General features: G+C 28.9%; 1 protein-coding gene across 2 annotated transcripts in view; it reads left to right on the top strand.

Annotated features, from left to right (window-relative positions):
• Si (sucrase-isomaltase) overlaps positions 1–21,755 on the top strand; it is a 77,170-nt gene that overhangs the window by 17,678 nt on the left and 37,737 nt on the right. Inside the window, exons 12-24 of one of the 2 annotated variants that reach the window (XM_026414098.2) lie at positions 1,195–1,308; positions 3,354–3,438; positions 3,862–3,979; positions 5,517–5,688; positions 9,386–9,502; positions 11,491–11,645; positions 12,490–12,574; positions 13,330–13,386; positions 15,123–15,247; positions 16,974–17,062; positions 18,092–18,141; positions 18,862–19,032; positions 19,805–19,960. In XM_026414098.2, coding sequence (XP_026269883.2) covers positions 1,195–1,308; positions 3,354–3,438; positions 3,862–3,979; positions 5,517–5,688; positions 9,386–9,502; positions 11,491–11,645; positions 12,490–12,574; positions 13,330–13,386; positions 15,123–15,247; positions 16,974–17,062; positions 18,092–18,141; positions 18,862–19,032; positions 19,805–19,960 — 1,494 coding nt within the window. Of the gene's footprint in view, positions 1–1,194; positions 1,309–3,353; positions 3,439–3,861; positions 3,980–5,516; positions 5,689–9,385; positions 9,503–11,490; positions 11,646–12,489; positions 12,579–13,329; positions 13,387–15,122; positions 15,248–16,973; positions 17,063–18,091; positions 18,142–18,861; positions 19,033–19,804; positions 19,961–21,755 lie in introns of both variants that reach the window. The other variant, XM_026414099.2, reaches the window with a different exon arrangement.

Here is a 21,755-nt window from a genome sequence, read left to right as displayed (position 1 = left end):
CAGCCAGTCAGTAGTGATTATTTGGATATAAACACTATATTTATCCCAATTAATTTAAAATTGAATTCTTCTTGCTTAATGGAGTTATTGGATGCAATAAGTAAATTAATGTAAAATAATTTGGAGGAGCATAAATCACAAAGAGGTAGCATAATATGCTTTGTGTTTACCAGCATGGACTAAGGAATAAAATTACCTTGGTTGGAGTTCTTGCTATATCAGTTCTTAGTAGTGTAACTTTGAACAACATGCTTAACTTTGCTGTGCATAACTTTTCTCATCCACAAGGTGAATTTACATATGGCAGTTACCTTACTTGTAAAGTGATGATAAAAGTAGTACCTACCCCACCTCCTAAATTCACAATGAAGATTATATGTTAAAAATTGTAAAAATGATTTAATGCTTGGAATAGTGGCCTAGCATACATTTAGTATCATAGTGACATTGTGGATAAGTCGTAAATATAAAAGAGATTATTTACCTGGATTTCTTGGAAGCAAATTTCTATAGAAATGAACTATGTGCTTTGTTTTATTCAGATGGGAATGTATTTATATATGTACATATACATATAGTTTGTGTGTTTGTGTGCTTTTTAATCTAATATACAAGGAGGCTGAGAAATAAATTTAGCTACAGTAAAAGTAGCAGCCTTAGGGTTGGGAGGTGGAGCATAGGGGGATTAGATGAACTCTAGATATGGCAAAGGGGTGGGAGGGGCAGGGAGGGGGCACTGGGGGTAAAAAAGATGGTGAAATGAGAAGGAGATCATTACCCTAAGTACATGTATGAAGACACAAATGGTGTGAATATAGTTTATATACAACCAGAGATATGAAAAATTGTGCTGTATATCTATAATATGAATTGTAATACATTCTGTCATATATTAAAAATACAATAAAATAAATAAAAAAATAAATAAAAAAGTAGCAGCCTTATCCAAAGTTCTTTTATATTTTCCTTCTTAAATGCCTTATGATATTCCTCTCTTTTTCTTTTTAACTGTTTTTACTTAAACACATCTAGAAATAGGCCTGAGGATATAATGAAAGCATATCGTGTATGCCTAAAATATATACAAAATTAAAATTTTAATAATTTTTACAATACACAACTCAATTAATTTAAAAATCCACTATGTATTTGTACTTTTATTTATGTATTTATGTGAATAATGTGTTCATGTAGGTATGGCCAGGATTATCTGTATATCCTGATTTCACTAATCCAAACTGCATAAATTGGTGGGCAAATGAATGCAGTGATTTTCATCAAACCGTGAAGTATGATGGAATTTGGATTGTAAGTAGTCTAAAAGTGTCATTTTGGTCAATGAACATAGAATAATTTAGCTATAAGAAAGCAACAAGCTCTATTTTTCTAATATATTCAATATAAAAGTAAAAGCTTTTAATGTTTTCTAGAACCTGTAAATATTAAATTTGGTATCTTCATAGGTTAGAGAGGAACAACAAGAAATACAAATTGAGATGTTTCTTCTGTAGAAACATACTTTATAGAATAAATTTAACTTTTTAAATTGAAGTGTTGAATTTTATAGCTAATAATTTATCTTTAAAATGTTAATCAGATTGAGGATAAACCTGTAGAAATTCATAAACCTATTTGCAATTTCAAAAACATTAATGTAAGTCTGCAATAGTCAAGCAGTATCAATCTGAATGTCTTCACTCTTTAGAAACTTTTAGTAAGCCATGGAATAAAACAAATCAAAATTGGCAGTAAGTTGTGTTTCATATCAAGAAACAACAAGAAACAAAATACTAGATGACTTGTGCAATTATTAAAGGAAAACACAAGTGTTTGGATGTTTCTTGGAATGAAGTTTTATTTCTGTAACTATAAATAGCTAGTTACTAAGCTTATTTATGGTATAAAGAAATATTGGATGATAGTTAATCCTTAGGTTATGGCAAGTGTAACTCCATTATGTGAAAGAAACCATCATGATCCTGAAATTCTAAATTTTAGGAAAAACATTTAATGAGCTTGAACATAGAACATCATTGACTTTGTTCAAATGTATTACAACTGAATGAAATCCTGGAGAGACATTCTGGACCATATGCTTTTTGGGTTTTAGGTCCATAGTATTTCTATGTCCTTGAAATGCTAATTATTTATTTAGTCGTATTTTAATTATAAATTGATTTATTTAATAAATTATTTATTTTGCAAGTATTTATTTGGGACCATCCATATATCAAATATGTTGGGAAAAAATACAAATATGGAAAAATTAGGTGTTTTTTCTGATAAAATGGAATTGAGTAAAGAATGAGCATTATCTTTAAATTTCTATGATGTTATTGATAGAATGAAAATAGAGGTTTTTGTTTTTTTCTTTTTTTTTATGTAAAATCAGCAAAATCACACTGCCAATTAGCTACAGAAAGTAATAATTTAAAAAAATCTTATGTCATTGAGCTTTATTTTTCATTTTAGCTATTAAATTATGAATTTAAAAAATTCTATAGATTTTTTTCCTGCATATGAAACACTTTGGTTTATTAGAACCGTAATAATTATAATTGATAATTTAGAAACAGTGAAAGAGACTTTGTGCCATAGAAAGAAAGAAAGAATACTCCATTTTCTATATAATCAAAGAATGGGATTCATCTTCAAAGGCAGGAGAGGATGAAATGGAGAAGATATCAGGGAAAAAAAAGTTTTTCCAGCACTACTGTTAATATAGGAACATTTAAATTAATCTTTATAAAGATGCTTAGGTTATGAGTTGTCAGAATATGATCAAGCTCACTTGGGGTTCCTTAAAAATCTTCCTGTATTTGAGGAGGTTGTACTATTTGAATTAGAATACTGAAGACTTTTTGCATTTTTTTTTCCATTTCCAGTCTCTCAGGAGCAAAGACAGGAACTTGGTCTACACAAATAGTGTTGATAGTCATGTGTTTAGCATATCATAGAAACTAAATAAATGTGATCCAAAACATAATTATGTTGAATAAATTAATGTGCTAGGAATGTGTGTGTAACAATTGAAACTCAAAGAAGACACTCATACAACCATTTAGAAAAAAGGTGGAAAACTTAATATTTAAATTAATGTGTTTCATGTTCAATGAAAATTACTTAAGTGAAATTCATTTGGGTGTCTAAAATATTTCAAGTTGGCTGGGATACTTCTGTGAGATGGTATTTAAATTCTCCTTATTTTTAGGTTGGTAGCTTGGATGTACCTCAGGGATAAAAGAACTTTGTGGTTCCCATTGATAAAGTATTTTTTAAAAATCGGAGAATTTTTTCTTGTGTGACATAGAATTATTTAAAATCTGCTGATTTTAATTTTTATATCCTTTTAGGACATGAATGAAGTTTCCAGCTTTGTTCAAGGTTCAACAGAAGGGTGCAGTGAGAATAGTTTGAATTATCCACCCTTTACTCCTGGTAAATTTCATTTGGTTAACTAGAAGTCTTAATTGAGAATAGTTTTCCTGTTAACTGGTAAATTCTAGCATATGTTTATAAATCAAAATCTTTGATCTATTTTTTAAAACATGAAATCAATATGAAATATAAGATTATATTTAAATAAACTTTCTACTGTAGAGATTTAAAATGAGTCTATGAGTATATGATGCATAATATAGAGGTATATGCTTCCATACTCCTATTAATGGCTATTTTTCCATGTATTTATTTGTTATTTAAGTTAGGAAATATTATTTCACTGGCATTTATAAATATAAATGTAAAGCTAATAGTTTCTCCAAGCTCAGTAAGAGTACAGGATAAGGATATAATTATAATTTATTTTAATTCATTGTAGTTTTTTTATTTAAGACATGTTTCTTATGTGCTTTCTCTAAGATATTCTTGACAAACTCATGTATTCTAAAACACTTTGCATGGATGCTCTGCAAAACTGGGGGAAACAATATGATGTTCACAGCCTGTATGGATACAGCATGGCTATAGCCACAGAGAAGTAAGTATCATTCATTCAGAAACTCTTTTTGTATTTGTCTAGAAATATTTTTTGTGTAATTTATCAATATAGTTAGAAAATAACTATATTATATTATAGTTATTCATCACTATGTGGTCTATGTATTTAATTGGACCCTTGTTATTACATCATCATTTGTTGATCAGATTAATGTTTTGATTTAGCTTGTCATCTCTAAGTATAATTTTTTTATTTGGAGGGGGGGAAGGGGTACTAGGGGCACTTGACACTGAGCCACATCCCCAGCCCTATTTTGTATTTTATTTAGATACAGGGTCTCACTGAGTTGCTTAGTGCCTCGAAGTTGCTGAGGTTGGCTTTTAATTTGCAGTCCTCCTGCCTCAGCCTCTGGAGTCACTGGGATTACAGGAGTGTGCCACTCAGTATTATAATTGTTTTCTAAGCAATTGACTTGAGCCAAAGGTGCTCCTAAAACAGGTTCTTGATTATTTTCTGAAATCAAGTGTTTCAATCAAAATTAAAGTGTAATTTCTAAGTAGTATTTTTCCAAGTACTTTTTTAGTGCAATAAAGTAAAAAATTTACTTGATATAAAACTAAGGAAGCAGATCATCATATGTTTAAATATTATATAAGGTTCTATAACGCAGTAGTCAGTAAAACATAGGTTCAATTCTTAATATATTCATAATTTTCTTATAATTAAATAACTGTGATTGAGTGTTAATTCAAATCCATGCTTTTCTCATCCCAAATCACACCGTAATGTTAAAGTTTTGTACACTATTTTCATAGTGTTGCATTACTTTTGTGTTTATACTTACCACAGTATTATATATTGCATTATTTAAATCAATAAAATCTATATTTAATCCAAAATAATTAAAACAGTAATGTGGAAAAAGCATCTGGAAATATCATATTTTTTCTAAGGTATCCTGAATAAGTTTATATGTTAAATTAAAGTTTCCTATTTTTTCTCAATAATTTGGCACTGATAAATAAACTATCAATAACAGGCACCATTAGATATTAAAATGAATAATGCTAATAGTTATTGCTGGTAGTCAACTTCTAGATAATAAAAAAAATAAAATGCTACATACACATAAGCTTTTTTTCTGCTATAACTGCCTGCTAACACTTGAAAATGTAAACACTAAGGTATGATTAGTCATTACTCTATAGAAAGAGTATTACATTTAAGTTCAGATTATAAACTTTGTATTTATGAAAGGATTTCAATGGGTTTAAACAATATATTACCAATGCAAATATTGAGTAGATGCCAAGGGCTTTTGGTTTGGTAAAGAATGAGTGAAGTCTTTCAAACTCTCATTGTTTCTAAAAAATATTCTTCTGTATTTGACCACGATATATTTAAATTAGTAAGTATTGATAGGCTAATAAAATTGATATAAACTTTTGAGGAAACCTCTTAAATATTATGAATTGGCTCAGAGAATATTCAAATTATATTTGAAACTAAAGTTTTAAAATTAGCAAATATCAGTTTTATTTTAAGGTAAATCTTATTAATTTTGTTTCATTTTAAGAGCTGTAGAAAAAGTTTTTCCTAATAAGCGAAGCTTCATTCTCACCCGGTCAACTTTTGCTGGATCTGGACATCATGCTGCACATTGGTTAGGAGATAATACTGCTTCTTGGGAACAAATGGAATGGTCTATCGCAGGAATGCTAGAGTTCAGTTTGTTTGGAACACCTTTGGTAAGGCAGCTCAATACAGTGCTATATATATTTATAAAAGCCAAAAAATATTAGATTTCTTATCATTTTTCGTCATGATGATGGAATCCAGGAACTTATTTTTGACAGGGGGTACTGGGGAATGAACTCAGGGGTACTCGACCGCTGAGCCACATCCCCAGCCCTACTTTGTATTTTATTTAGAGACAGAGTCTCATAGAGTTGTTTAGTGCCTCCTTTTTTGCTGAGGCTGGCTTTGAACTGCTGATTCTCCTGTCTCCTGAGCTGCTGGGATTACAGGCATGCACCACCATGCCTGACTTGAATCCAGGAATTTGTATGTGCTAGGCAAATACTCAGTCACAGAGCTGCATTCTTAGCACCAGCATATAAACTTGTAATGGCATCTTTAATGCTTTTTGGTAAAATTATTAAAAAGGATATTACAGGAATAATCTCAATCTTCATTCTTTAGGAATTTATGAGAAAAATGAAATTTTGACATCTATATCATTCAAACCATTACAGTAGGGAAAATGGAATTAACAAAACTTTATTATGGAAACTAATTCAGAAGATAAATATAAATAAATTATGGAAAATAATTATGTTTAAAAGTTTTTATAATCAGTTTAGATTCACACAGAAAATAAAGCTACTTTTTTTACCTAAAAAGATAAAAGAAATTCAGCACAATCTCTAATTATGTCAAGCAAAAATATTATATAATGTTAATATTAAAAATCACAGAGAATCGTTTCATTTAAACATGTAAAGTATATTTGGAGATTTTGGTGAAGTATTTATTCTTTCTTTCATGTGTAGAAATTACACGAGCACCAAAAAATTAAGTGAACAATCAATTAAGATCCCCCTACCACCATCTTGCACTTGGAAATTAAAAAGCACATTATCATATTATTCAGCTGAAAACCAAACTGAATGTAAATGCAAAAAAACAGCAATGAAAAAGAACCTTTTAGCTGAATGTTAACAATTATGTTTCTTATCAAATCTTGTGTTACTTCAGATATATTAGTGTAAAAGAAGAATGATAACCTCAAATACTTAATTAAAAACAAAAAGACTTTGTTAATATTAAGTAGTGATCTAAAGAAAGGTGTATGTAACAAAAATAAGACATATTAATGCAATTAAAGCAAAGTATTTTCAGAAATAATTTCAAAAATTATAATACAAAAGTGGTTCATTGAAAACTTAAATAAATACATGCATTTATAGCATGTTTTGTCAAAAAGAAAAAATATTAGAATGTATTTTAATACCAAATGTTATTGATTGTACAAATTAAGAAACAATAACCAGAACAGCTTAGTAAATGAATTTAAGCTCTACCATATTAATGAACAATAAATTCACAATATAAAGGATACGCATTTTCCCAAATTATAATCAAAATTCAGTGCATGAGAATTTTCCCTACTCGATAATGCAATGGTGTTTACCACAATGATGTGGATGTTCAAATGCATTAATATGTTAAAATAAGACAGAAGCACATGCATATATGTAAATTTGTTAAATGACAGTATTATCGTTGATCTGTGAGGAAAGTGTCAAGTAGTTATATGAACAATTTAACATACTTTTAGAAAACAAAATAAAATGAACCTATTTCTGATACTATGTATAAAAATCAATACCATTTCTATCCCCATTCTCTCCCACTGCTTTTACTCCCCTCTACCTAATCTAAAGTAACTCTATTCTTTCTTAGCCCCCCTCCATTGTGAATTAGCATCCACATTTCAGAGAAAACATTTGACTTTTGGTTTTTATGGATTGGCTTATTTCACTTAGTATGATATTATCCAGCTCCAAATGCCATAATTTCATTCTTCTTTAAGTCTGAGTAATATTCCATCATATATATGTATATATATATATATATATCACATGACATATATCATCATACATATATATGATATATATATATATATATATCATATATGTTGAAGGACACTTAGATTGGTTCCATAATTTAGCTATTTCGAATTGAGCTGATAGAAACATTGATATGGCTGTATCGCTGTAGTAGAATGAATCAGACATTATTACCCTATATACAAATATAACTATATGACTGGTGTGATTCTACATCATGTACAACCAGAAGAATGAAAAATTATACTCCATTATATTTAATGTACCAAAGTGCATTCTACTGTCATGTATAACTAATTAAAACAAATTTTTAAAAAATTTAAAGAATTAATACCAAATAGATTAAATACTTTTGTCTTTTAATATTAACTATTTTAGGAAAAAATATAAAGAGATAAATTTATAATATTATATTATAGGAATTACATCTTAAATAGGACACAAAGGGCAAAAATCATAGGAAATGTTTATAAATTTGATTACTATAAAACTAAAACTTATCAACAGATATTTTACAAAGGAAACTTTATACTAAGAAATAATATATTCAGTTCATATAACTAATAAATGATTAAAATGCAATTATAGTATACTGTGAATCTATACAAAATAAGATCAATAGAAAACATAGTAAAAAGTGTATAGCAGGCAATTCCATAGAAAGAATATCTCATATAACTCAATAAAAATTAGAAAAAGATCTCAATTTCCATAGAAGTCAGAAAAAAATAAGTAGAACTTTGGTGATATATTTTTCATGTAGATAGATGAGAAATGTAAAAGTCTGAAAATATCAAGAACTATCAAGAAAATAAACAGTAGGAACATGTATTTACTGCTAATGCTTATACATTTTTATAGCCAGTTCTGATTAAACAATGTATATTTCCAACAAACCAGAAAAATAAATCTATATGTACCTAATATTTAATAACAGTACTTTATATGTTCATAAGGAAATATATACATCAATTTCATAGGACTATCTCTCATCATTATGAGATCCCATTCAAAATAGAACCAGGGTAACTCTGCTCTCTGCTCTCTTCTTCTCTTCCTCTCTTGCACTCTTCCTCTTCTTTCTCTCCTCTCTCTACCCTTTCTCTTTCTCTCTGCTCTTTCTCTGCTCTCTTTCTCTCTGCCTCTCCTTTTCTTCCTGTTTTGGCAGCCCCCCCAATAAATCTCTTGGTTGAAACAAAAAAATAGAACCAGAGTAACATTAATATAATTGAATTTTATCAAAAATGAAAAATACATTTATATGGTTAATAAATATGCAAATGACACTTCATATCATTTATTGATACATATAGTACAATGTACTTACATAGAAAAATGAATAAATGATTATAAATAGAAAGTAACTACATTCAATTTAGTATTTTCTGTAGACATCTTGAAGCAAGTCTATTGGAGTGGAACTCAATTTTCTTTAGAATAATTTATTTCATAATATCAATATGAATACATAGTCATAGGCTTTATTCTATCAATTACTCTTATAATAATAATAAAAATTAAAGAGTTTCATTTTTTATTAAGATGCAAAATATTTTAACACAATAATTTTATCTTTACACATTGAATTAATGATTTTATCAAAAGAAAATTGATAAAAGTAAACACAGGCTAAAAATGTGTAGAGACAGTGGAGACAAAAGTATGTAAAACAATGTGGTATTAGAGGCAAACATGGAGCAAAAACGAAAAATAGGTTCGAAAAGAAATATGTAAAGTTTAGACATAAAATGTGATTCTCTTGGCAAATTTGAGAATTTTAATGCTATAAATAATACATATATTTGTTATTTAGGTTGGAGCAGATATCTGTGGATTTGTGGTTAATACTACAGAAGAGCTTTGCAGAAGATGGATGCAACTTGGAGCATTTTATCCATTTTCTAGAAATCATAATGCTGATGGATATGAGGCAAGTGACTTTTCTTCTCCACAACTATAGGTCTAATTATGTTCTAAATTTGTCTACAGAAGATATGATCTGAAAGATTACAGAATAATTTGCAAAGAATAGTTAGATGTTCTTGTCTCAATGCCCATATTTACATTTATATGTACATACACACACACACACACATATATATAACTATTATGTAAAAATCAAGTAAGGAAATCATGAAGCAAAATATAATTATAATGTAAATATTTTATTAAAGCCTCAGTCATAAAAATATATGTGTTAAATTGCTAGTATTTTAAGTTAGAGTCAAAGATTTTTGAGTATGGATTCTTTGATTCTGACAATGTAAGTTTCAGGTAACAGTTTTCATACAAATTATACTATTAAGAATCTCCAATTTTTGTTTCATTAAAGGTAAAAATTAAAGACATTTAGCAAAAAAAAAGATTTTTTGAGTCCCAAATTATTCCATAATAAATAAAACCAGAATAAATAGGTTGGGAAAAACAAAACTAAGACTTTGATAGCATGGTTCTGAACTAGTAGTAGCTCCAATACAAGGAAATGTGGAGCTGTTCAGCCATCCCAGAATTCAGCATGTCATGGTTCCTCATATGTATATTTTTCAGAGAAGGGTAAAGTTCAGTTAAACAATTAAGTTAATGAAATGTGTGCTGTTTAAGAATTATTCAGTATTTACACGTTTATTGCCTGCACTTAATTCTTTAAAAAGAAGATGACAACTCCTCATTTTGGCTTCTAAGGTGGCATGAGGGAAAAGAATTAAAAGGGCAAATTGGAGGTTAGCCACTTCCTAATCCATCCAATGATGGTGTGTAGTTCACCCAAATGATACCTAGGAGCAATTCATGTCCATAGGAGATCCTGATATGAATTATATTGTACTTTGTATTAATTGGTGTTTTCCAAGAAGTAGATGAAATGACAGAATTAATGTGTTAGAGATTCATTGATGAAATACTTGTGAAGGACAACAGACAGGAAGCATAAAAACAGGCAGGAGACTTCAAACCACAATTCAGGTCTGAAGCAGGGAAGTTGGCCAGGAAAGAAGGTGATTTGGTAAGGAGAATCACTGACTGCAACATAGTTTCAGTTTCATTGAGGTCAGATGGGGATGTTTAAGGCCAAGTTGACCACTGAAAGAGTCCTATATCTCCTAGAATAGGGTGAGCAAAGTATTCCTGTCATGAGCATTCAATGGCTGGGAGCAGCCAAAGTGAAACAGAATTTCAGTGCAAATGTAAATGTAAATCCAGAGTAACAGTGGCTGCTATCTTGAGTAAATTTCCTAAATGGAGATCTAAATAGGCTTTCTCACAGGTTACCTGATGAAGTTAGCTAATCTAGACTCTTAGCTGGGGCTCAGTAGAAATGCTGCACTTCAGGATTCAAGACTGCAGACTGGCCAGGTAGCTCTGCTCCCTATATTCCTGGGCCAGTGGACTACCTGGGTGTATTCTAATGGTAGTGACAAGCACAAGACAGTAAATCCTTAAGCAAGCACATTTCAATACTGTGCTTGATTATGACACACATACTATCATCCCACTGGCCTAAACTACTTCAGAGATCTGAGCACAACATCAAGTATGGTAAGAACTTGTGATGGTAGGAACACCCTGCTCAATGATAGGGACTATCAATTACATGGCCAAGGATGTCAGTACAATGAAATATTGAAGCCAATAATTAATTCTACCACAACTAACAGGTGAAACTCCTGTTTTGATTTTAAAAAGTCATCTTCCCTGTGTATATTTGTATCAGAAATGTCTAATGTAAATCTTATTAAATACATAATCAACTAAATACAAATATTTATCACACACTGTGATGACGAAATAAGGACAATTTTAGCTTTTTATAAGCAAGCTCATATATATTTTTTGTGTTTCAGAAATACATGAAAATATTTCTATATCAATATACATTTACATTTTAGCTTTCTTATTTTAATTTCCCTTTTTATCCTATAGCATCAGGATCCCGCATTTTTTGGACAGAATTCGCTTCTGGTCAATTCATCAAGACACTATTTAAATATTCGCTATACCTTATTACCTTTCCTCTATACTCTGTTTTATAAAGCCCATATGTTTGGAGAAACAGTAGCAAGACCGGTTCTTCATGAGTGAGTACTATGTATAAGAATTAAAATATCTTTTAAAATATACTAAGACACACATTGAAAAGATTAGAAGAGGTAAATCAATATCAAGTGAATCTATGTTTGCATATACTTACAGTTATATATATATATATATATATATATATATATATATATATTATATATATAATTTGACAAATAACATAATGATTTTACTAAACATAATTTGTTGGATGGACAACATTAATTATAGAAATGTTACAACTGAATAAAACTTACAAGAAAAACATACATATAATATGTTAGGGAAATTATATCAGAAAGATTAAACACAGAATCATTGAAAGTATATCAAGTGTGCATTGTAAAATCATGTAAATATAGATTACAATGTAAAATGCTTAAAAAACGTGAATTGTGCTTATACTTGTATAACATGATTACAATAAACCTTTCCTCAAGAAATGACTTAAAGACCTTTTCAAATACATTTCAAAACTGGAGATTTAAGATGAAAAAGTTTAAAAGGGAGAGAGTAGAATAGGAAAGATTTGTGGTATTTGATAAAACTATTTTACAGGAGAAATTTAAAAAATAATTTATTATAGACTCAAAGTAGCCATATCACCTATGGAAGATTTTTTTTTAATATCAGAACTAATTTCTTTAATTTCTCCCTATTCTCTCCCTTCCTTTTAAGTGTGAGATGAATCATAAAGAATGTAAGAATTATTGGTTTAAAATCACACCTACTAAACAAGTAAAATGAATAATAATACTCAGGGAAAACTGAAAATATCAAACAAACAAGGAATTTGGATATATTTATTTTGTATTACTTTATCTTAAACATTGTCATTGTTCTTAGGTTTTATGAGGATACAAGCAGCTGGATTGAGGATACTGAGTTTTTATGGGGCCCTGCATTACTTATCACTCCTGTTTTGAAACAGGTAAGTTTTACAAATTTAATAAATTTATTGCTTAAAGGGAACTTTGTATTATTAAATCCATATTTAATTATGAAGCATCTGGGTTATAGATATTATTCAATGGACTGTTTCAAGATGATAAGTGTTTAATTGAATACTAAAGTGCAGAAGACATTTAAAAATTATAAGAATATTAAGTAAATCTATGCTTATCAAATATACAATATGTATTAAAGGCACAGACATTGCATAAAACTAATATTTTCTTGTAAAAGCTTTTTTATTTAATCAAAATCATGTTTAACATTAATATTAGTGAGCTTTTCATTAAATAAACATAAATGTTGAAATTTTGTTAAAGTATAAGTAAAGGGTAATCTGAGAACTATCTGATCTTAAGAAAGTGTTCAAAAAATAGTGGAGTGAATTGCTGGTTCCTACTTTTTAATGTCTCTGTGTCTGTGGAGAAATATTCAGAAATGAATGTATTTACATTCACAATGATCATACTATATAGCAGTATAAGTGAATTCATGAATTATTTTAATTGATACCTAAAATAATTTCATTTTTGCCTCTTTGATTTTGCTTATTTTTTACATTTTGATAAGTAATGCTAGGAAAATGGCACTTTGATTATTATCCATAGGAGATAATGGTGTGTGACAACAAAGAGGAAATTTAAATTTTTCCTCTTGAAAAATGGAAATCCCAATTTATTTTTTGATAAGAATTTTTAAAAAATTAAAAGTACGTATTGTCTTGCTTCAATTTAGGGAGCAGAATCAGTGAATGCATTCATACCTGATGCTACTTGGTATGACTACGAAACTGTAAGTAAATTTAATACACATTTGAGCTAACAACTATTATATTTTCAAACATCTAGACATGGAAACTTAACTCCAAATATATAGCATACCTATTTTTAAGAGTTCTGTAATTACTATAAAAATAATATTTTGAGAACTGTGTAAAAATTAGTGAAAATATACTTTGTTGCACATGAGCTATGCTTTAATGTAAAGTTCTATTTAGTCTACGGAGGTATTGTTATTCATTTAAAATGGAATAAAAGAAGTGTTTTAGGATATAGTAGTAGCTTACTTTAATTCTTTTCTATTTTATATATTTAATTGTATTTGATTACTGAAATAATGTTATACATTTGCTTTTATATGGTATATTTAAACATTTGTAGAAATATTTTCATTTTATTCTTGTAAAGGCAATGTAACATCATTCATGCAAAATCATTTTCATTTGACAATACCTCTTAGAAGTACTTATTTTCAAAGTCATTTTGTTGTGTATTGTTTAATTTGCTAAGCAGAGCCTTTAATTTTATAAAACAATGGTTTTTTATGAAGAAACTACACATGCTAACTTTATTTTCTGTGTGTGAAAGTCAGTCAGTTTCCCTATCTTTTAAATTTGTTATTGTTATTTTAATTGTACATATTTGGGATAGGGTGTAACAATTTGACATAAGTACAAAATGTGTGAAGATCAAATCAGTGTAGTAATCATTTCAATCTCCTTAAATATTTAACTTTTTAAATTCACACATAAGAAGTGTACATACTTATGAAGTATGGTGGAATATGTCAATCCATGCAAACATTGTGAGCTGATTAAATCAGAGTAATTAGCTTTTTCATTTTCTTATCACTAAATTGTTTTTGGAGACTTTGAACTCTTCCTAGTTATTAATAAAATATACAATGGGTTATTGTGAACTAAAATTACCACCTCAGTGTATTGTAGAACACTAAAACTTTTATTTCTAATTGCACTTTGGTACCTATTACTTAATCTCTCTCTGTCTCGCTTCCTCCAGAAAACAATATAGGGGGTTTCTTAAAAAATTAACAATAGATCCACTAAATGATCTATCTATCCCAAAGGAAATTATATGAACACACTTGCACTTCTATGTTTACTGATATACTATTCACAATAAATATGATATAGAATCGACTTAAATGTCTGTTAGCAGATAAATGGATAATGGATGTATGTATATGCACAATAGTATATTTTTCAGTCCTAAAAAAATGATATTTCTAGCATTTGCAGCAAAATGGATGGAAATGGAGGATATTGTGTTGAATGAAATAAGCCAGATAAACACCACATGTTTTCTCAATCTCATGTGGATGCTAAAATTGTTGATCAGAATTTAAAATTGTGGGTTATGAACTCCCATTTTTTACCCCAAATACAAGTTGCAGAAAACCAATAAAAAAAAAGAAAAAAAAATTAAAATTGTGATTACTAGAATCACATTAAATTTAAAGTAAATGGTAGAGTGGGGTTATCTAAAATTATTTTAATTAACATTCAAAGAAAATTAATTTCTCCATATCAATCTTTTGAATTTTAGAGAAAGCAAATTTATTTTCTTTAATTTATGTGGCAAACTAAAGGAATAGAATTTTCTTAAAAAGTTAGAAAGTAACATAACCATATTCATTTGGTTGATATGAATGCTCAGAATAAAAATGTGGAATGGAATTTAAACCTTTCACTGATAATAAAAAGACCTTCCATTTTTTTTAAATATTAGGGTGCAAAAAGGCCATGGAGAAAACAGCGGGTTGATATTCCTCTTCCAGCAGATAAGATAGGGTTACATCTCAGAGGAGGTTATATCATCCCTACCCAAGAACCAGCAGTAACAACAACAGCAAGGTAAAATGAGTCACTAGCTGAAATCTGAAATTTAATTTGTGTTAAGAGTTCATATTTTTCTTAAGAATCAGATATTAATGATTTTTTTTTTCACCAGAACATATTTGACACACAGAGGTAATGCTTAATTATAATCCTCATGGTTACAAAAAGACTTAGTTTTAGCAGAATACAACAGTCACTAATATGCCATTATGTAAAAATGTGAGTGTGTAACCGATGTGATTCTGCAATTTGTATTTGGGGTAAAAATGGGAGTTCATAACCCAATTGAGTCAAATGTATGAAAGATGATATATCATGAGCTTTGTAATGTCTTGAACAACCAATAAAAAAATAAAAAAAATTAAAAAAGACTTAGTTTTTATATATAATAGCAAATGTCTTGATTCAAAAAATTAAGTGAGCAGACTTGGTAGCATGTGCCTATAGAAGGCTGAGGTGATGGAACTCTGAATTTGAGTCCAGTCAAAGCTATTTAGGGAGAGCCTGTCTCAATAAAACTAAACAAATTTAAAAAAATCTCCAAATACTTCATACTTCAGTATTATATAGGATGGCTCAATAGTTTGTTGACCAAAAATTAAATATTTTTTAAACATTGGTAAATGAAGTAGATATTTCAGTTTAGGTAAAGTACAGTAGAGAAACAGTTTTGTAGTAGGACTATTAAATATTTCTATATTCAGAATAAAATAAGAAACTTAGCGATTCTGGTGTTTTATTTTGCAGTATTGCGTCCAAGAGCATAGAAATCTCTTTTAATTCACCTAATTTCCCATTTTCTGCAACACCTTCCATGACTTACCTTGCTACATTTTTTATAACCGAAACTTTTATATATATGAAAGTATATTATTTACTTTTCTGTGTACCATGTATGTGCATGTAGACTATAAACTCCATGAAAACAATTATGTGAATTTTTTCAATTTTATCTTTCCAATTTTGTATAGTGCCTGGCCCATCAAAAGCTATTTTCTGTATATACTTACTTGAAGGAACAAATTAATGAGAGGATGACTATATGTTAGTAATTAAATTACCTTCCTGTTCTAGAATTGTTTATTCTTATAATGTAACTTTAATGACCACGCTCTCAAAATTGGTCATTGAGCTGTATTGAACAAGAGAAACCACCTTTATAAATGTGTATTGGAATGAATATATTCTGTATAAAACAGTTACTTGGACATTTTATCCTCAGGGGTGCTGATGGTGATATATAACTAAGAAAAATATTTTTATTGATCACATGTCTCATTACTCCTGTTACGATTATCTTTATTTTAATGTTAGATATTTCATAAAGATCTTTAGAATTTTTGACATCATGTCTTCATTATTTTGTGTATAAGTTGTGGACTTTATACACTGCAATTTAGGGTGATGCAAGTTGAATTGAGCATTGATAAGACATCATTTTATTTTCATTTCACTTGAAACCTTATACTGTTTAAACTTTGCAGATGTCATAACATAAAAAATTCATTACCACACTATTATACTTATTTATTTTATATATTTTCTAAGAAAATAAGTCATCTCTGCATTCACATAATATTGGTACTGAAAAATTTCTAGCATAGGCACTAATTTGTGAATATCAGTGATCTTATGTTGCTGAAGAACTACAAAACTATTAGGTTGAAATGGACTTACTTATAGGATATTTCACTTGCGTAAATTTTTAAAAATTTATATGCACACCTACTTTACTCAACAGCCGTAAGAATCCCCTAGGACTCATTATTGCATTAAATGAAACTAACATGGCACAAGGAGACTTTTTCTGGGATGATGGAGAAAGTAAAGGTAAGTTTCCAGGTAATGTGTTTTTTAATGTTTAGTGGGATAATGTTGCATTTTGAATGTACTGATAAAAATAGGATTCATTCTATTATTTTTATGGTTTTTAGTTATTCCATGAAATTTAACATTATTTGACATATATATATATATATATATATATATATATATATTTAATTGAAATATCTAGTTTTGTCTATTGGCTTTTTGTTTAGTTCTTGACAATTGTGTATATCTTTCTATGCCATGTTAATATTTTAAAATTAAAATTTTAATAAATTTCCATATGTACAAATAAATTATGACAGTAGTTCTGAAAATTGTGTAATTGTAAACAAAAAGGGAAACTAATACTTAAGGGGAAACCAATATTTAAATATTTTTTAATTAATGTCAAATTGCTTGAGGTAAGAATGTTTTACAATTTATTCCCATTATTCAGTATCTTAAATTTTGTTTTCAGCAACAAACTGGAGAATTAGTACACCAAAAAGAAAAGTAGAAATAAAAACAGCCATTTTTGTGCTAATATCTAATTAAACCATAATATATTTATGTGTGTTAGTCAACTAAATTGAAAAGTCTATCTCAATCTTAAGATATCTCCAGATTCAGTCTTTATCTCTAAAAACTGGAAAGTAATTTAAAAATAAATTAAAAGATAGGTAATAAATTTATGGTATGCCATGTCTTCTACAAAAAACTTGACATGTGATTTCCTAGGTAGGGAATAAGATAAATATCATTAAAATGATAAACATGTAATTATACATCTTTTATGATTTTCTAGAAACATATTAGCACTTTGAAAAATTAGGCAAATAGGTTTTCTTCACCTTAACTTACAGGGAAATTAAAATGCTAAGATTATTTTGTGTACAGATAATTATGAAACTCAATATAAAACCAAAATTGTTTAAGAATCTTCATTAATAAATTGTATCTAATTTTTAAAATCTTGTTTTATATAACTGTAAAAAAAGCAAATAATTTAATTGTATTTTAATCTGAAGATTTGATTATTTTCCATTTCAGACTCCATAGAGAAGGGCAACTATATATTATATACATTTTCAGTTTCTGATGTAAGTATTCTCCTTTAATACATAGTTAAATGTATAATTTGTTAATGTATGGGTTATTCTTTCATTATGAATTATTTTAAAAATAATAATAAATAATTCTACCTCAAGATCTTACCTACATGCAATGAAATAGCCATTAAACTAAATTGTTAAATTCAAGTTGTTAAATCATGAACAAATTATTATTATAAAATTTTATATTTAATTGTATTAGATGATTTTTCATACTAAAATTTGCGCACTGAAGTCTTTGGGCTTCTTAGGTATAATGTTGGGTTTTAAGCAACAGGTCCTAGGAAAATAATTTTGATATATTTGAAGATGTTTTAATATATCAGTCACTGTGGTAATAAAGCAGATTTTGGTGGAGAATGAAAAAAATCTATATCTAGGTTAAATTTTTATTTAATTAATAGTGATTATTTTTTATAGAGGCTGAATTTCTTTATATATTCTTGTTGCCCAAACTAAGATATTCTTTATCAATGTGGGGGCCAAAATAAGGAGGGGCACATATGAATTGCATCAGAAGAGATTTAGGTTATTTCTGAAAATAAAGTTTTATGTCATGTATATGAAAAATGAAGAGATACTTGCTTGGGGAGAGGTGAGAATGGAGAGGTAGATGATTGAAACTTTTTCTTTTTTATATCTTACGTTATTTCAGGTTAGTATGTGATGACTCTCTGTATGATATTATAAGCTTTTATTTTCCCCCAGAACAATTTGAATATTGTATGCTCACATGCATCATATCAAGAAGGAACTACCTTAGCATTTGAAACTATTAAAGTCCTTGGGTTGACAGATACTGTTACAGAAGTTACAGTGGCAGAAAATGGACAGCCAGTGATTCCTCACAGCAGTTTTACTTATGATGCTTCCAACCAGGTAAACCATCTTACAAAATATTTTAGTTGTGGTATACTCTCATATTTATTGTTAAAGAACCATAGACACTTGGTTTTTAAAATTATTTTTCTTCACAAATTCTCCCTCCCTCCCTCCCTTCTTGCCTTTCTTCTTCCCTGTCTCTTTCTCTATCCTTCTCATTTTTTTTTCTATTAGGTATAGTGCTCTATTGCTTCCTTTTCAACTTGTGTCTGATGCATTTTAAGTACTGGATACAATTAGGTTAAGAAGAAATATGTATTTGTCCTCTTAATCTGGAAGCTTCCTTCTAAAAAAGAGATCAACTTTTTCCCCCATTATATTCTTTGAGGGAAAGTACATTTACTTTATACCTAGTATGTCTGAGATATTGTACCAGTTGCTTTAAATTTCATATCTAATTCGTTCTGTTTAGCACTCTCTTTTAGGAAGAGCAGAAACTGGGGATATTACAATTATACAGTATTCCCAAAGACTCATTAGCATTAAATGATAGAACTGAAAAGTGAACTCATGTCTGGAATTAAAGATAATAGATTTCTTCAATTTTCTACAATCTCTCATAGTTACTCCATCTCGGAAGTTTTATTTGCTGGAATTGCATTATGTTTTTCTTCTTTCTCTTCTGTTCTTTAAGTATTGTAGCAAAACTATTAACGATTTATTTTGAAGAATTTCTGTGGCTGTCACATATTGTAAAATGTTAAATATTTTTAATTGTCTGTGGTCAAATTAAATAATTATTTAATTATTTTTTAATTTTGTCTCAAAGATTCTGTTAATTAGAAGTCTCAACTTAAAACTTGGAAAAAGCTTTACCGTTAGATGGAATCAAGCTTTCACTGAAAATGAGAGATTTACTTGTTATCCAGATGCAGACGAAGTAACTGAACCAAAATGCATACAGCGTGGTTGTTTATGGCAAACGGTAATTTTAACTATGACTCCATATGATTTTCATATAAATATTTCAATGTGAACTTTACATATTACAGTTTTAATTCCATGGCATATAAATAAGATTCATACACAGAATCATGCAGAATTTGAAATCAGAAACTCTGATAATTCTACTTTATATTAATCAATTATTCAAAAACTTACCTTAATAATTCCAAGTCTCAATGAATATTTAAATTGCTTTCCAGACAGTTTGAATAGTGTAACTTTATTTAACAAAATTGTGCTTTATTTGTGGCACTTTGTTAGATATTGGCTGTAGGAGACCAGCTTAACTGGGTAAGCTAGTTTGCCATTGATGAACAGTCTTTGAAGAGTTGTCTCTAGATATTAAAACTTATGAAGGTGTGTGATGGGCTAAAGGTCTGTTCTTTTAAGAGACGATAATATCTAGCCATTTATTTTGGCCATTCTTTCATCTGAATAGTGTTGGTTGTGTTTAGAAGTGTTTTTACCAATACTACAGAAAAGGGATATGAGAAACATGTCCTTTTGCTGAGTTTTTAAAATGCTGGCCTTTTGGTTACTTCACCAGGTTTTGGCAGTAGAAATAGTTATTTCCTATAACCAAGGCACTGAATTTATATATTATACCACTGAAATCAAAACACATCTGTCAGCAACTTCCCAAGAGTGTCTGCATTTGTATGAGACAATAAGTAGAATTTCTGCTTCCAGAAAAATTGCCTTCATTCTTCTCGGTTGCTAGATAAAGGAGCATAATCTTCAACTTAGGAAAAATTATCGAACAATTTAACAAAGAAGTGAGGAGAAGAGATTCTGAGATTCATGAGAGCCAAATAATGAAATATTTTTATTTCTTCTGTGTTCCCTTTAAATTCCAGCTATCCTTTCAAATACTCTCATCCCCATTCCATTCAAAGCATGCTCACTTTCTTCCATTATCAAAATTTGAAGAAAGGTGAAAAAAATTTCTAAAGCAAATTTTACTACTTCTCAACAAAATTGTGAAAATTTTTCTGTTTCAAGAACAATTAATATTTTAGCATCTGAAGATTCTTGTATGAAGTAAGTGAAGCTTTAATGGGATGCCAGATGATTGATGCATACATCCTTCCTTTGGAGCATTATGTTTCTTCATTTAGCAAATATGTTTTGGGGATCTACTATGTTCTAATTACTGGTCTAGGTCAACAATTTAAACAAAATCCACTGGTCGTGTTACAGTTTGTATTCTATTATGGGAAAACAAACAATAAGGAAATTATGTTTCTGGTAAGTGCTATGGAGGAAAATAAACAAGAAAAGAAAAAATACCAGTGGTGTAATATGGACACAGCTGTAATTATGGTAGCATATATACAGTATTTAAAACCAGGTAATAAGATAACATTATTAAGGTATGAACTTGATTAGATAGGAAAGAAGAGTTCAAAGACCAAACCCTTGTTCATTTCAACACTTCATAAGGAAAATGAGGAGAATTAGAAAGGAGATTGATAAACAATAGAAAAAACAATAAGTTGAAAATAAAGTATTTGCTGGGTTGGAAAGCAAGTGAATAACACATTGTAAGACAGAAAGAAAAGATCAATTGTGCAAAACATATTTTTCTAAATCAGTAATATGAATACTGAAAACCAACATATGGATTTGGCAGAATGAAAGTGATAACGTTGAGAAGCAAAATATTTGTGGATTGTTTGAGGGTAAAATCCTAAATGTAAGTGAAAATCAAGAAACATATTGCAGATAGTAAGACAGTGAATATTATGAATTCATATATGTTTTGCTGTAAAGAA

This window comes from Urocitellus parryii, chromosome 2 (genome assembly GCF_045843805.1).
Source record: "Urocitellus parryii isolate mUroPar1 chromosome 2, mUroPar1.hap1, whole genome shotgun sequence".
NCBI lineage: Eukaryota > Metazoa > Chordata > Mammalia > Rodentia > Sciuridae > Urocitellus > Urocitellus parryii.
The sequence above is the reverse complement of the archived record's forward strand: the minus strand, read 5'-3'. Positions and strand labels throughout refer to the sequence as shown.